Below are 13,753 nucleotides of genomic sequence, written 5' to 3'. Positions count from 1 at the left end.
CCCCCACCCCCATGCCTCAGGAATGCAACCTTCTTTGGAAATAGAGTTGTTGCAGATAACGAGCGAGGATGAGGTCATAGTGGAGTGAGGTGGTCTGTAACCCAGCGTGGGGACCAGTGTCCCCAGGAGAGAGAGAGATCGATGAGAAGACAGACACGGAGGAGACAGCCGTGTGACCTCAGAGGCAGAGCCTGGGTCTGCAAGCCAAGGACTGCCGGCAGACACCGCAGGCTGGGAAGGCCAGGAATGACCCAAGGACCGTCCCTACAGGTTTCCCAGGGAGCACGGCCCTGCTGACGACGTCCTCTTAGACTCCAGTCTCCACAACCGGGAGAGAAGAGGTTTCTGTCGTTTGAAGCCGCCTGGGTTGTGGTCCTTGGTGACAGCAGCCCCAGGACGGGACACAGAGGGGCATGGGGGCGGGAGGAGCCCGCCCGGTCCTCACTGTACCCTCCTCCTGCACACCCTGCCCCTGCCCCTAGCGCCCACCTCAAGCTCCGGCAGTAGAGCAGCTGGGGCAGCAGGCTCTGGAGGACGCCGGGGCTGAGGCACAGGGGCAGGGGCGCCTCCCAGGCGCAGACGTCGGACACCTGCAGGAGGTAGGCCAGGGCGGCGCGGTGTGGGGGGCTGGTCAGCCTGGCCAGGCCCCCGCTGGCCACGGCCTCCTCCACGCTGCGGGCCAGCTCGGTGTGCTGCAGCTCGCGCAGGCAGTGAAGGACATTGATGGCCCGGGCGCAGACTGCCACGTCGGGGCGCAGACAGCCCTGCAGGAGCTCGGCCACCTGGGCCTGGTAGCCCTGGTGCTCGCCCTGGGTCAGCAGGGAGCCGGCCAGCAGTGCGTTGACCCTCGGGGACAAGAGGCCTGAGAGGAATCGCAGGAAGACGTCGAGCCGCCCGTCCTCAGCCTGCATGGCCCGCTGGGCCGCACTCCGGAAGTGTGTGAGGAAGCCCAGCCGGGGCCAGGACACGCCACCCTCGGTGAAAAGGTCGAAGATGGCCCTCTTGGAGGCGCTGCAGTAGTACGCGGCCGCCAGGAACTCCTGCACGGACAGGTGAGTGAAGCAGTAGGCGGCCGCGGAGGCCAGCGTCTCCTCCCGCTGCAGGAAGCGGCCGCACAGGGCCGTCTGTAGCAGCACGAGGTCCACGCCCAGCACCTTCAGGTCGGGCTCGTAGAACACGTACTTCTTCCTGACCAGCCCGTGGAAGGCCAGCCGGCCCAGCGTGCCCACCAGCTTGCGGCAGCTGTGGGCCAGCTGCTCGATGCGGGGGCTCGCCTTGGCCTTCTCCTGCCCCTCTCCGCCAAGGGCCATCCTGAAGTACCACGAGTAGAGCTCACACAAGGTCCTCGGGGGCCACAGCTCGGCGTCCGGGGGCCCTGGCCTCTTGCGGTGCAGGTGGCCCAGCGCTGCCCCCACCAGCCGGCAGAAGGCCGGGACGGTGCACATGAGATACAGGGTCCGGTCAGCCTGCACCTGGCTCAGGACCCAGCCCATGAGGACAGGGTCCTCGGGGAACATCTGCTCCAGACAGGTCTTGATCTCCTCCTCGCTGAAGCCCCGGATCTCGGTCATCCGGTCCACCAGGCCCCCCGGAATCTGGCCAGCAGCTCCGGGACGGGAGGTGATCCAGACAGACACTTCCGGGAAGAGGTTGCCCCGGATAATGTTGGTGATCAGGTGGTCCACCTGGATCTCCTTCTTGGGGTCCATGCAGGCCACAGTGTTGGAGAAGTCCAGGGGCGTCTTACACTCGTCTAGGCCATCCAGGACCAGGAGGGCTTTGCTCAGCACTGCTGACGCCAGGCCCGCCTCCCCAGCGTGCGGGAAGACGGAGCGGAGGAGTCTGTCTGCAGACAGCTTCTCATGGGTGTTGAGATCCCGGAAGGTCAGGGGCAGTACCAGAGAGAAGTCCTTGCCCACCTGCCCTCGGGCCCAGAGGTGGACGAAGTTCCTCACAAGGGTGGTCTTGCCCACTCCGGCCACCCCGATGGTGATGGAGATGCGGGGGGGGATGGACACACGCGACAGGGGCAGGAAGAGCCTGTCCAGGGCGATGGTCTTGGCTGAGCACCAGCGCCCGCGCGTAGCCTCCACCTGCGTGAAGTCGTGCTCCCTCAGCTGCAGGTCCGTCAGGCCCTCCACCATCAGGAGGCTGGTCAGCCTTGGGGAGGGGCTGCCCAGCTCGGGGCCGCCCCCAGTCCTGTTCAGCAGGGCCTCCCGGTGTTTCTGTATCTTCAAGTCTGCAGGACAGAGGCCATGGGGGAGGGTGGGAGAGGCGGGGGGGAGGGGGAGGGGGAAAAGGCCTGGGGATCCCCATCCATGGGCCTACCATTGCCACGGGGCTTCAGCGGGCATTCTGGCGTCCTGTTGGGGGGCTGCGGGGCCTGGGAGCCCTGACCGCCTTTCCCGGCCAGCAGGTCCACCAGGGCTTTCACCTGCTCGGCTGGGGAGCTGGCGGTGTGGCCCTGGCCAGTCTCCCCACCCGGGCGCAATTCCTGCTTCCTCATGGAGTCGAGGACTGCGGCCAGGGGCTGTGGAGAGAGGCCTGGGCCTGCTGCCTCTGTCGTCCCGCCCAGTGGCCTGGGACAGGTGACCGAGCCTCAGGGCCCAGGTGGGATGAAGGCCCACTCTCTCCCTCCCCGGATGGCGGGCGGCTGGCCCTCGGTCTGGCCTCCAGGACGGGTTTGGGGGGGGCGTGGTTTGTTCCTGGGTGGCCACAGTGGGCCCTGCTGCCAGGAGCATCGCCAGGGGCAGGGAGCCCCGGGCTGGAATCTGAGCTTTGCCACTTACCGTCTGTGCGACACTGGACGGGCCGCCTGAGCTCGCTGTGCCGTGGTGTCCTCATTTGTAACCTGGAAACGGGGCTAATTAGGAACAGGTCCACCGGCGAGAGGGAAGGGTGGAAGAGGCCCACGGAGAGAGGCTGCGTGCAGTACAGTTCCAGCCCCATGGCCTTCTGGAAACGGCAGAGCCACGGAGATAGTGAGCGGACAGTGGCCGGCAGGGCTCTGGGGAGGATGAACTGGTGGAGCGCAGAGGATTGCCGAGGCACGGAAGCGACTCTGTGATACTGCAACGGTGTGTATGTTTGTCCAAAGCCATAGAAGGAACAGCACCAGGGCTGATGCTGATGCCGGTTCTGGACTCTGGGTGACCGTGACGTGTCGGTGTAGGTGACCGATTGTAACCAACATGCCCCTCTGGCGGGGCAGGGTGCGTGTAGGCGGGGAGGGGGAAATCTCGGTCTTTCCCACTCCATTCTTTTATGAACCAAAAACTGCTCTAAAAACTAAAGTCTGCTAATTTAAAAAGAAAAGAAGAAAGGAGGAGACGAAAGGGAGGGGAGAACTGGTTCTCAGAGCAGCCACTCAGCTCCTTTCGTGTCCTGTGTCTCCGGGAAGCACAGGCTCCTCCTGAACCGCAGGCAGCGTGTTTTCTGCCGGGGACAGTGATGCGGGCACTGAGAGGCAAAGCCCTGCCCACCCACGTTCCCTTTCCTCCCTGGGGACTGGAGTGGGTCCCACGGCTAAAGCTGGCCGCCCCCGCGTGTCCCTCCCTCAACCAAGGCGGGCACTGGAGGACCCCCTCCTCACCTGCAGCGGGCAGGGTGTCCAGCCCTCGGCAGCCCCTCCAGCAGGGCCCCAGGCACTCAGCGGGCAGGGGTCAGCCATCCTTTGTCCATGGGTCTAGGAGAGAAAAAAGGACGTGAGGCTGGGCAGAGGCTACACCTGCTGCCTTGGGTGGCAGAGGCAGTGGTTGACCCACACCCTCCAGCCCTGGAGCTCTCTGGGTCCTGATAGGGTTCATTTAAGAGAGATCCACTGGCTATAGCCCCCAGGATCCAACACACTCCTCTACTTTGGATTTGATTGGGCTTCCTGGGCATTTTAACTTGGGATGGATCTTTCTACCTGGAAAATACTAAAAGAAGTTTGTGTGTGTTCAGTCACATCCAACTCTTTGTGACCCATCGGACTGGAGCCTGCCAGGCTCCTCGGTCCATGGGATTCTCCAGGCAAGAATACTGGAGTGGGTTGCCACTTCCTCCTCCGGGGGATCTTCCCAGCCCACAGATCAAATCCAAGTCTCCTGCATTGGCAGGTGGATTCTCTACCACTGAGCCACTTGGGAAGCGCAAAAGAATCTTGGCAATAAGTAAAACAGTATTTTCCAAGCATTCAGTTCATGGTGACACTGAAGAGTTAGTGCAGCCAACTTGAGGTAGATAGTGTCCAACTGGGCTGAACTACTTTGGGACTTCAGAAATAGGCCAGGGCAAGGCAATGGCACCCCACTCCAGTACTCTTGCCTGGAAAATCCCATGGACAGAGGAGCCTGGTAGGCTGCAGTCCATGGGGTTGCTAAGAGTTGGACACGACTGAGCGACTTCACTTTCACTTTTCACTTTCATGCATTGGAGAAGGAAATGGCAACCCACTCCAGTGTTCTTGCCTGGAGAATCCCAGGGACAGAGGAGCCTGGTGGGCTGCCGTCTATGGGGTCACACAGAGTTGGACACGACTGAAGCGACTTAGCAGCAAGGCCACACTCCCTCTACTTCTCCAGGTCCCTTCTGGCTCTTTTATTTCATTTTTCTAAATGTTAATACCAAGGGGAAAAGAAACTGGCTAGGATACTGGTTTAAGCTGTATTAACGTGCATGGATTAATGGAGCTATTATTGAGGTTTTCCTTTAGATCCTTTGCTAAACTATAGTTTTTCTTATCTAGATCTTGCCAGTTTCTTCTTTGTGTCTAAGTATTTTTAAATAATTCTTGTTGTTGTTATGAATTTTGTTGGTGTCAAAGAAGACAATTACTTGTTGTGTATTTTAATCTCATTATCCCATCCAGGTGTTAAGTATTCCCAGGAGTTTTCATCATTTCTCAGTTAACTCTCTTTAGGCTTTTGAGGGGCTTCCCTGGTGGCTCAGGGGTAAAGAATCCGCCTGCCAATGCAGGAAACATGGGTTCCATCCGTGACCTGGGAGGATCCCACATGCCGAGGAGCCACTAAGCCCGTGTGCCCATAGCTGTTGAGCTGTGCTCCAGAGCCTCTCAGACTTTGCCTCCTGACCCTTTTGTGAGTTACAACTACTGGACGCTTGTGCTGGAACTACTAAAGCCTGTGAGCCCTAAGAGCCCTTGCTCTGCAACAAGAGAAGCCACCGCAGTGAGAAGCCACAACTGGAGAGCCGCCTTTCTCGCTGCAGCTGGAGAAAAGCCCAGGCAGCAACAAAGACCCAGCACAGCCAAAAATAATGAATTATAAACCAGAAAAAAAAAAAAAAAAACCCTCTCTTCAGGCTTTTGAATGACTGCAATACAATAATTTCATCTCTTCTCTAAAAACCTAACTGTGATTTTGAACACTTTCTTTGCATGGCCACACCTCACTGTTGCTGCCAGCAGTGTTGAAGGACAGCATCCTTGTCCGAATCCTGACTCTCCCAGGAGGAGTTCTAGCCCAAACTGTTAGACCTGATGTTTTTGACTGGTTTCTTTTATTTCTTTTTAACTAAAAGTTTTTATTTATTTTTAAACTTCTTGGCCACACCGAGTCGCGTGCGCGATCTTAGTGCCCCGACTAGTGATGGAACCCGTGCAGTGGAATCTTAACTGCTGGACTGCCAAGGAAGTCCCTATGACCAGTTTCTAATTAGTTCTCCTCTTGGGAAAAGATTCCTTCAATTCCTCATTTCTTCTTGCCATTCAGGTTAACACTGTATAATACTTGTTGAAGGTTTACTGTGTTCCTGACCTTCTGTTAAGCACTGGACTCACATCATTTCCTTATGTTCTGTAACAATTCTCATTACCATTGTTTCTCCCATTTTATAGAGGAGAACATAGAGGTTCAGAGAGGTTCAATGATTTTGCCCAGAGATGCATGACCAGGAAGCAGTTGAATTGGACTAAAAACCATGTTTTTACTGACAATAAGATTTGTGCTGTATAATCTACCTGCCTCGTAAGGTATGTTTCCACATTTTATAAAACTTTTAGGCTTGTCTGCTAAATGAGCAAATGACTTTTTAGCGGCATTGATCTAATTGCACGATTTATTATCCTTCCTGGAGAAGGCAATGGCACCCCACTCCAGTACTCTTGCCTGGAAAATCCCATGGATGGAGGAGCCTGGTAGGCTGCAGCCCATGGGGTCGCTAAGAGTCGGACACGACTGAGCGACTTCACTTTCACTTTTCACTTTCATGCATTGGAGAAGGAAATGGCAACCTACTCCAGTGTTCTTGCCTGGAGAATCCCATGGACAGAGGAGCCTGGTGGGCTGCCGTCTATGGGGTCACACAGAGTTGGACATGACTGAAGCAACTTAGCAGCAGCAGCAGCAGCATTATCCTTCCAGTCATTCATCCAGCCACCAGATGTTCACTGGGGGCCTGATGTGTGCTGAAGGCACTGTCGATGTAACGGTGAACAATTGGACCAAGTCCTTACCTTTTGAGTGTGGTGGGGGTGGAGGATAATGGCACAAGAAGAAAATGGCAGTTAGTGCCTGAATAAAATAAACCGTGCGCATGATGGAGAGGGTCAGGGTCCCGGGGGAGGGCAGAGGGGATCCCGGTGGCCAGGGAATGCCTCTGTGAAAGAGCTACACGTGAGCAGAGATCTGAAAGTTGGGAGAGAGTCATGCAGAGAACCAGGAGACTAGCAGGCAGGACAAGACCCGAGTGGACTTCCCTGCCGCTTGCCAGAGCACAGTCGGCGAGCGAGTGGGCTCACCATGGGGTTAGGAGGCAAGGTCAGAGGGGCTCGAGCCCTGGTCCTCAGGAGTGTGGACGTATCTCAGTGTGTGTGAAGTCACGGGAGGGAGTGCCGTGACTTATCTTGCCTTTAAACTGTGAGCTGCACTTGTGGATTTCCTAACTTCAAACCAAACTTGCAGTCTTTTTTTTTTTTTTTTCGCTTCGGGTCTTTGTTGTGGCAAGAACTTGCATTCTTTTTTTATTTAGATTTCCATGATTTTTTTTTCCAGACTGTAATCTTTTCATTTTATATCGGGGTATAGCCGATTAACAATGTTGTGGAAGTTTCACCTGAAAAGCAAAGGGACTCAGCCGTCCATATACATGTATCCATTCTCCCCCAAACCCCGCTCCCATCCAGGCTGGCACATAACACTGAGCAGAGTTCCCTGTGCTGTATAGTAGGTCCTTGTTGGTTATCCATTGTGAATATGGTGGTGCGTACATGTCCCTCTCAAACTCCTTAACTATCCCTTCCCACTTTCTCTCCGACAGAACTTGCATTCTTGAATATAATCTTTCATTATTATTAAGCTATGTATATAGCAGGGTGGGATAGCACAAAAATAGAATCGTAAGTCAATAAAACATAACATAGGGTCCAGGAACAAGTATATATTTATATTATTTACATAGGAAGGGATTTGGTAATGTGACAGAAATAACATTTCAAGTCAATGAATTTGGCCAGCCCATGAAAAACATGTTTTTTGAATCGTACGTCACATGAAACACAAAATTTCTCCTTAAGGTTTGAAGGACAGTTTTGCTGGTTTTAGGACTCTTGGTTGATAGTTCCTCTCTTGGAGCACTTTGAACATGTCAGCTTACTCTTTTCTGGTCTCCAAAGTTTCTGGTGAGAAGTCTGCTGATAATCTTATTGAGGATCCCTTGTATGTGATGATTTGCTTCTCTCTTGCTGATTTCAAGATTCTTTTTGTTTTTTGAAAGTTTGATTATTATGTGTCTTGATGTGGGTCTCTGAATTAATCTGACTTGGAGTTTGTTGAACTTCCTGTATGTTTTACAGTGTATTTCTATGTGGGAAAAAAATCAGTGTGCAAAGGAGAATTATGATAAGATACTTAAAAAAAAATAAGATATCATTTTTGTCTGGCTAGAGGATAGCTGGAAATATATGACAGAGGGATTAAGGAAGTGCTTCTTATTTTGTGAATTTCAACTGCTTACTTCTGCTGCTGCTGCTGCTAAGTCGCTTCAGTCGTGTCCCGACTCTGTGCGACCCCAGAGATGGCAGCCCATCAGACTTCCCCGCCCCTGGGATTCTCCAGGCAAGAACACTGGAGTGGGTTGCCATTTCCTTCTCCAATGCATAAAAGTGAAAGATTTTGCTAACTGATATGTACTGCTCTCCCCTCATTTAAAAATATCACTTATATAATTATAAAAGGCAAACACTAAAATCACATAAGTAACATAAAAGTAAGTAAAATATAAACCTGACTTCCACTCCTCAGGGGTAACCTATCCTAGTTGATGGTTGCTTTTTTTTTTTTAATAAAGTAGGTGCTAGTGCAATAGGGCAAATGAAAGAAAGAAAAGACATCAAGATTAGAAAAGGAAAAGATAAATGTATGTGATCACTATTCATAGTTGACATGATTATATATATTGAAAATCCAAAGGAATCTACAATAGAATTGTTAGAACAAATATATGAACTTCAGGTTTCGGGACACAAGATCAATACATGAAAGGGATCAGTTATATTTCTACTTACTAAGTAACACTCAAATCAAAAGTAAAAATTCGAAATGCCATAAAAATATCCAATATATAAGAATAAATCTAGCAAAAAATTTTCATGACCTCTACACTGAAAACTATAAAACAAGTAAGAAGACCTAAAATTAGGGATTTGCTATGTTCACAGATTGAAAGACTTAATATTATTAAGATGTCTGTCTTTCCCAAATAGATTAATAGATTGACATCTCCATCAGAATCCCAGCAGGTTTTTTGGAGAGGGGGAAGAGAGGCAAACTGATTGTAAAACATAAACAGAAAACCTTGAAATAGACAAAATCATTTCGAAGAAGAACAAAGCCTGAGGACTCACAGTACACAGTATCAAGACTTCATGTAGGGACTTCCCTGGTGATCCAGTAGCTAAGAATCCACCTGCCAATGCAGGGGAAATGGGTTCCATCTCTGGTCTGGTAAGATCCCACATACCACTGGGAGATAAACCCATGTACCACAAGTACTGAGCCCTCAAGCCAGGAGAAGCCAGCAGTGAGAAGCCCAGCCACCGCAACTGGAGAGTAGCCCCCATTCGTTGCAACTAGAGAAAGCCTGCGCACAGCAACAAAGACCCAGTACAGTCAAATAATTTTTTAAGAAACTTCTCTTAAAAAAAAAAGCACAAAACCTAGTGTAGAGCTATGGATATTGGTACAAGGGCAGACAAATAGACCGTGCAGTAGAATAGAGGGTCTAGAAACCGACCCACATATATACGATCGCTTGGTCATATATGATCACTGGGTTTATAACGGGGCTCCACTGCCGTTCAGTGGGGAAAGGGTGGTCTTTGCATTAAACTGTGTTGGCTAATGGGATGTTCATGTGGGAAAAAGGAACCATGACCCCTACCTCACACCATACACAAAACATTAATTTAAGCTGGATCAGAGATCTAAGTGTGAATGCTGACATAGTCAAGCCTTAGAAAAAACACGGGAGAACATCTTTATGAACTTGGCCTAGGTAAAGATTAAACAGATCATAAGATGCACTAAGCATGAAAGAAAAGAGCAGTGTTTTGGGATTCAGGAATCTCTGAATGAAATAAAATCAGGAATATCTGTTTGTTAGAAGACATAATTAAAAGGGTGAGAAAGCAAACCTCTGACTTGGACACGACATCCCAAACACATTAATTAATCAGTAAGAAACAAAAATCCAATGATAAAATGAGCCGAAAACTTGAAGAATGTCACAGAAGAGAATATCAAAAGTCATTAGAGAAATGCAACTTAAGATCACTCTGGAAAAATATTTGTTAGTAATAAGGTTAAATAAGCATATTTCTGTGACCCAGTAATTTCCCCCTGAAGTATAAACCCAAGAGAAATGAGTGCTTATGTCCACCAAACCACAGATCAGAACATTTATAGCAGCTTTGTCCATAAAGTCCCCCCAAAATGGAAACAACCAATGTCCACCAACAAAAGGATGAGGTTTTTTTTGAACGTTCATATAATGAAATCCTACATAATAAAGAAGAAGAATAAGCTACTGATATCCTCAACAACATGGCTGACTCTCACAGACATTGTGAGAGAAAGAAATCTGATGCAAAAGAGACACCCTCTGTGATTCCATTTGCAGGGGGTTTAAAATCAGGCCAGACTGATCTGAAAAGATAGAAGTGAACATGTGGTCACCCTTGGAGGCGGTTCTGACTGGACAGGGGTGTGAGGGAGCCGTCAAAGTTGCTGGACACCTCTACCTATTAATTTGGGCAGAGTACACACAGGTGTACACATATGTAAAACTCCACTGAGCTCACTTTGTGCGTGCATGCTTAAGTTGCGTCAGTCGTGAACTCTGTGTGACCTTATGGGCTGTAGCCTGCAAGGCCCCGCTGTCCGTGGGATTCTCCAGGCAAGAATACTGGAGTGGGTTGCCATGCCCTCCTGCAGGGGTTCTTCCCCGACGCAGGGATCGAGCCAGTGTCTTTTATATCTCCTGCATCGGCAGGTGGGTTCTTTACCACTAGCGCCAGGTGGGAAGCCCCAAGCGCACTTTACTGGCTAAGTTATACCTCAATTTAGAGACGGCTATGCTAGCAGCTGTCTAAAAGTTCAAATGTACGCAAACCAAAACAAAGAATTGCTCCTGCCGCCTCTTCTTACACGAGCTGGGACACCCAGGCCTGCGTCCTGCTCTCGGTGTGATGTCAGGGTGTGGCCCAGGTTGGACACAGCCCCCTGCACTGGATGTCCAGGTGCGCTCACCGGGTAACTGACGGCCTTGGGGGGGACTGGGTGGTGGCCAGGAGCACGCAGGACCATGTGGAAGAAGGGCCAGGCTTACTGCCTCTAGAACATTGTCTGGAGCACTGTATATTTTTTTAATTTAAAATTTTTATTGTGGTAAAGTGTACCCTGGTGGCTCAGTGGTAAGGAATCTGTTTGCAATGCAGGAGACCGTCTGCAGTGCATGAGACCCTGGTTCGATTCCTGCGTCAGGAAGATCCCCTGGAGAAGGAAATGGCAACCCACCCGATATCCTTTCCTGGGAAATCCCATGTACAGAGAAGCCTGGGGTCCCAAAGAGTCAGACATGACTTAATGACTAAACCACCACCACCAAAATGTATATAACATAAAATTTACTATTTTAACCATTTTTAAGCATTCTATTCAGTGGCATTGGGTACATTTACAGTGTTGTGAAACATCACTATCATCCACCTCTAGAACTTTTTCATCTTCCCAATGGAGACTCTGGCTCCCATCCCTCTTTCCCCAGTCCCTGGTCACCACCAGGCTACCTTCTGTTCCTGTATATCTGATGACTCTGGGTTCCTCAAGTAAGTGGGATCACGCAGTATATTTGGCCCCTTTCACTGAGCATAATGTTTTCCAGGCTCATCCATGTTGTAATGTGTGTTAGAATGTCTTTCCTTTTTAAGGCTATATCATATTCCATTTTATGGATGGACCACATTTGGTTCAGGCCTCCACCCATAGGCAGACACTGGTTGTTTCCAGTTTTTGGCTCTTGTGAGCGATGCTGCTGTGAACAAGGGAGGGCAGATTAGCAGTTCAAGGTCCTGCTTTCAGCTCTTCTGTGTGTCCACCCAGAAGTGGGGTGGCTGGATTACATGGCCATTCTCTGCAGCACTGTTTTAGAAAAGCCACTGCTTAGTCCGGCCACACAGAGACTTCACTGGTTTAGTGTAGGGCCCCTACGTGGACGTGTGGTAAAGCTGCTTGGATGATTTTAATGAGCAGCCAGAATGGAGAACCCCTGGGCCAGAGAGTGGTTAGGCAAGTGACGAAGAAGGCAGCAGGCAGGAGTGAGCGGGGAGGAAGAGGCCAGCCGCGTGTGCCTGGGAAAGTGGGGAGGTGAGCTCCCCAACTCTGGGTCCCATTAGCCACCGGCACCAGAGCAGATACTCCCTCATCAGACACCCATCCTTCTTGCCCCACTAAGCCTTGCCTACGGTTGCCAGATTTATCAAATTAAGATACAGGACACCTAGTGAAATTTTAATTTCAGGTAAACAAGTAATTCTTTTCAATTTTTTGGGGGGGTGGTTTGGCTGCACCGTGCAGCATGCAGGATCTTAGTTCCCTGACCAGGGATCAAACCTGTGCCCCTGTATTGGGAACACAGAGTCTTAACCACTGGACCTCCAGGGAAGTCCCCAGATAATTCTTTTAGTATATGTTGTGTAATACTTGGGACATACTTAAACTTTAAAAGAAAAAACCACCTCATTGTTTAATCTGAGATTCACAATTAATAGACTGTTCTGTCATCTGGCACCCTTTCTCGGATAAGAGCCCCCCGCAACCTGGCTTCCACCCTTGGGCCAGTAACAACAGAGGAGGGGAGCCGAGCAGGTGGCCCAGGAACCACCCCACTCCCAGGACCTCCCGGGGCCAGCAGCAGTGGCTGCTGAGGGGTGTTCTCTGCAGGATGGTCTGCAGTGACTAAAGGTGAGCCCCAGGGCTTGGGGAAGTAGGGGTCTACACTGAGAGGACAGGGAGGAAGCCTCGGGCCCAGGAGACTGGCCATGGGAGAGGACCCCAGGCCAACAGCCACTCTGGACCTGCTCCATGGCGCCTCTTCTGAGAAGGAGTCTGTCCCTCTCAGAATGATGAGCCTCGTCTCCATCCATGGGCGCGGCTGGGTGAGGACCCTGCAGGCTGCTCACCCAACATGAAGGCGACATTTAGGAAGCAGGCTCTGGGTAACCAATCCCACCCCCCTGCACCACCTTCCTGGGTCCTCAGGACACTGGGCAGGTCTGGTGTTGTCCCCTCCATCTTAAGGGAGGAAGAGGGCTGCCCGGATGGGGCCAAGGTCCGCTGATTTCAAGCTTAACCACAGGCTGCCCTGCTCAGCATCACCTCTGCCTATCTGCAGCGCTTTCCGGCTACTTCCTGCTCCTCCCGGCGTCCTGTCGTTGGTACCTGGGGAGCTGGGCTTTGTCCCCTTCGCCCATGGTGGGCTGCCCTTGGGCATGTGTTTGTTTATCCACACTGTGATCTCGTCCTGCCCAGCAGCTCCCGGCACCCGAAGGGACACCTTCACGGGGCTGCCCCAGCCAGCCCTCCGCAGGGCAGCTCAGGCCTTAAGAGTCATGGTCCTTCCTGTCAGCTGTCTCCTCTTCCTCCCCCATCCTGCACTCGACTTACCTCCCGGGCCTCATTTCCCCAGGGAGGCCGAGACTGGGGGACTGGGGTTGCTCCATCCTGGCACTTCTGGGCTCCGCCTTGCTCCAGTGGACAGAGGCAGCTGGGTGGAGGGCAGGACGTCCTGGAAATCTCTGCGGCCGGTCAGCCGGGCCCCTCAGCCGACAGAATCTGTCCAGGGTGGGAGTGATCCCTGTCCAGATGGATCGGGGGCTGCTGACTGTGCAGGGCAGCGGGGATGCGGCCCGCTAGCTCCTGCACTCCCCTGAGCCCACCAGCTGTCACTGCAGCCGGGGCTCCTCACCTCTTCCTGTGCCGGGCTCCACCTCAACCCTCCTTCCTGTCTCATTTCAAAAGCCAACAAGCTTCACAGACAAATGAGTGAGCTGTGGCTGCCTCTGGCCAGCTCTCTGGCTTCGTCATCACCCCGAAAGCCAGAGGCAGGGGTTGCTGCCAAGGCTTCTTCCGAGGACCAAGTGCCCCTGCGGACCTGATGCTCAGGGAAAAGTGGTCCAGCCAAGGCTACAGAGGAGACAGGCTCACATCAGCAGACCTTTGCCTTTGGGGGATGGTGGTGGGGGTAGGGAACCAGG

General features: G+C 51.9%; 1 protein-coding gene across 3 annotated transcripts in view; it reads right to left on the bottom strand.

The window, feature by feature from the left end:
* Nucleotides 1-13,470, bottom strand: part of NLRC3 (NLR family CARD domain containing 3) — a 30,370-nt gene extending 16,900 nt beyond the window's left edge. For 2 of the 3 annotated variants that reach the window (XM_070363193.1, XM_070363194.1), the window contains exons 1-5: nucleotides 13,164-13,470; nucleotides 3,593-3,685; nucleotides 2,790-2,851; nucleotides 2,329-2,530; nucleotides 490-2,239 (exon numbers count right to left, since the gene is read on the bottom strand). In XM_070363193.1, coding sequence (XP_070219294.1) covers nucleotides 490-2,239; nucleotides 2,329-2,506 — 1,928 coding nt within the window. In that variant the 5' untranslated portion in view covers nucleotides 2,507-2,530; nucleotides 2,790-2,851; nucleotides 3,593-3,685; nucleotides 13,164-13,470. The remainder of the gene's footprint in view (nucleotides 1-489; nucleotides 2,240-2,328; nucleotides 2,531-2,789; nucleotides 2,852-3,592; nucleotides 3,686-13,163) is intronic. The other variant, XM_070363195.1, reaches the window with a different exon arrangement.
* Between the last annotated feature and the right edge of the window lie 283 nt (nucleotides 13,471-13,753).

The sequence above is a fragment of the Bos mutus genome, chromosome 25 (genome assembly GCF_027580195.1).
Source record: "Bos mutus isolate GX-2022 chromosome 25, NWIPB_WYAK_1.1, whole genome shotgun sequence".
Taxonomy (NCBI): Eukaryota; Metazoa; Chordata; class Mammalia; order Artiodactyla; family Bovidae; genus Bos; species Bos mutus.
The sequence above is the reverse complement of the archived record's forward strand: the minus strand, read 5'-3'. Positions and strand labels throughout refer to the sequence as shown.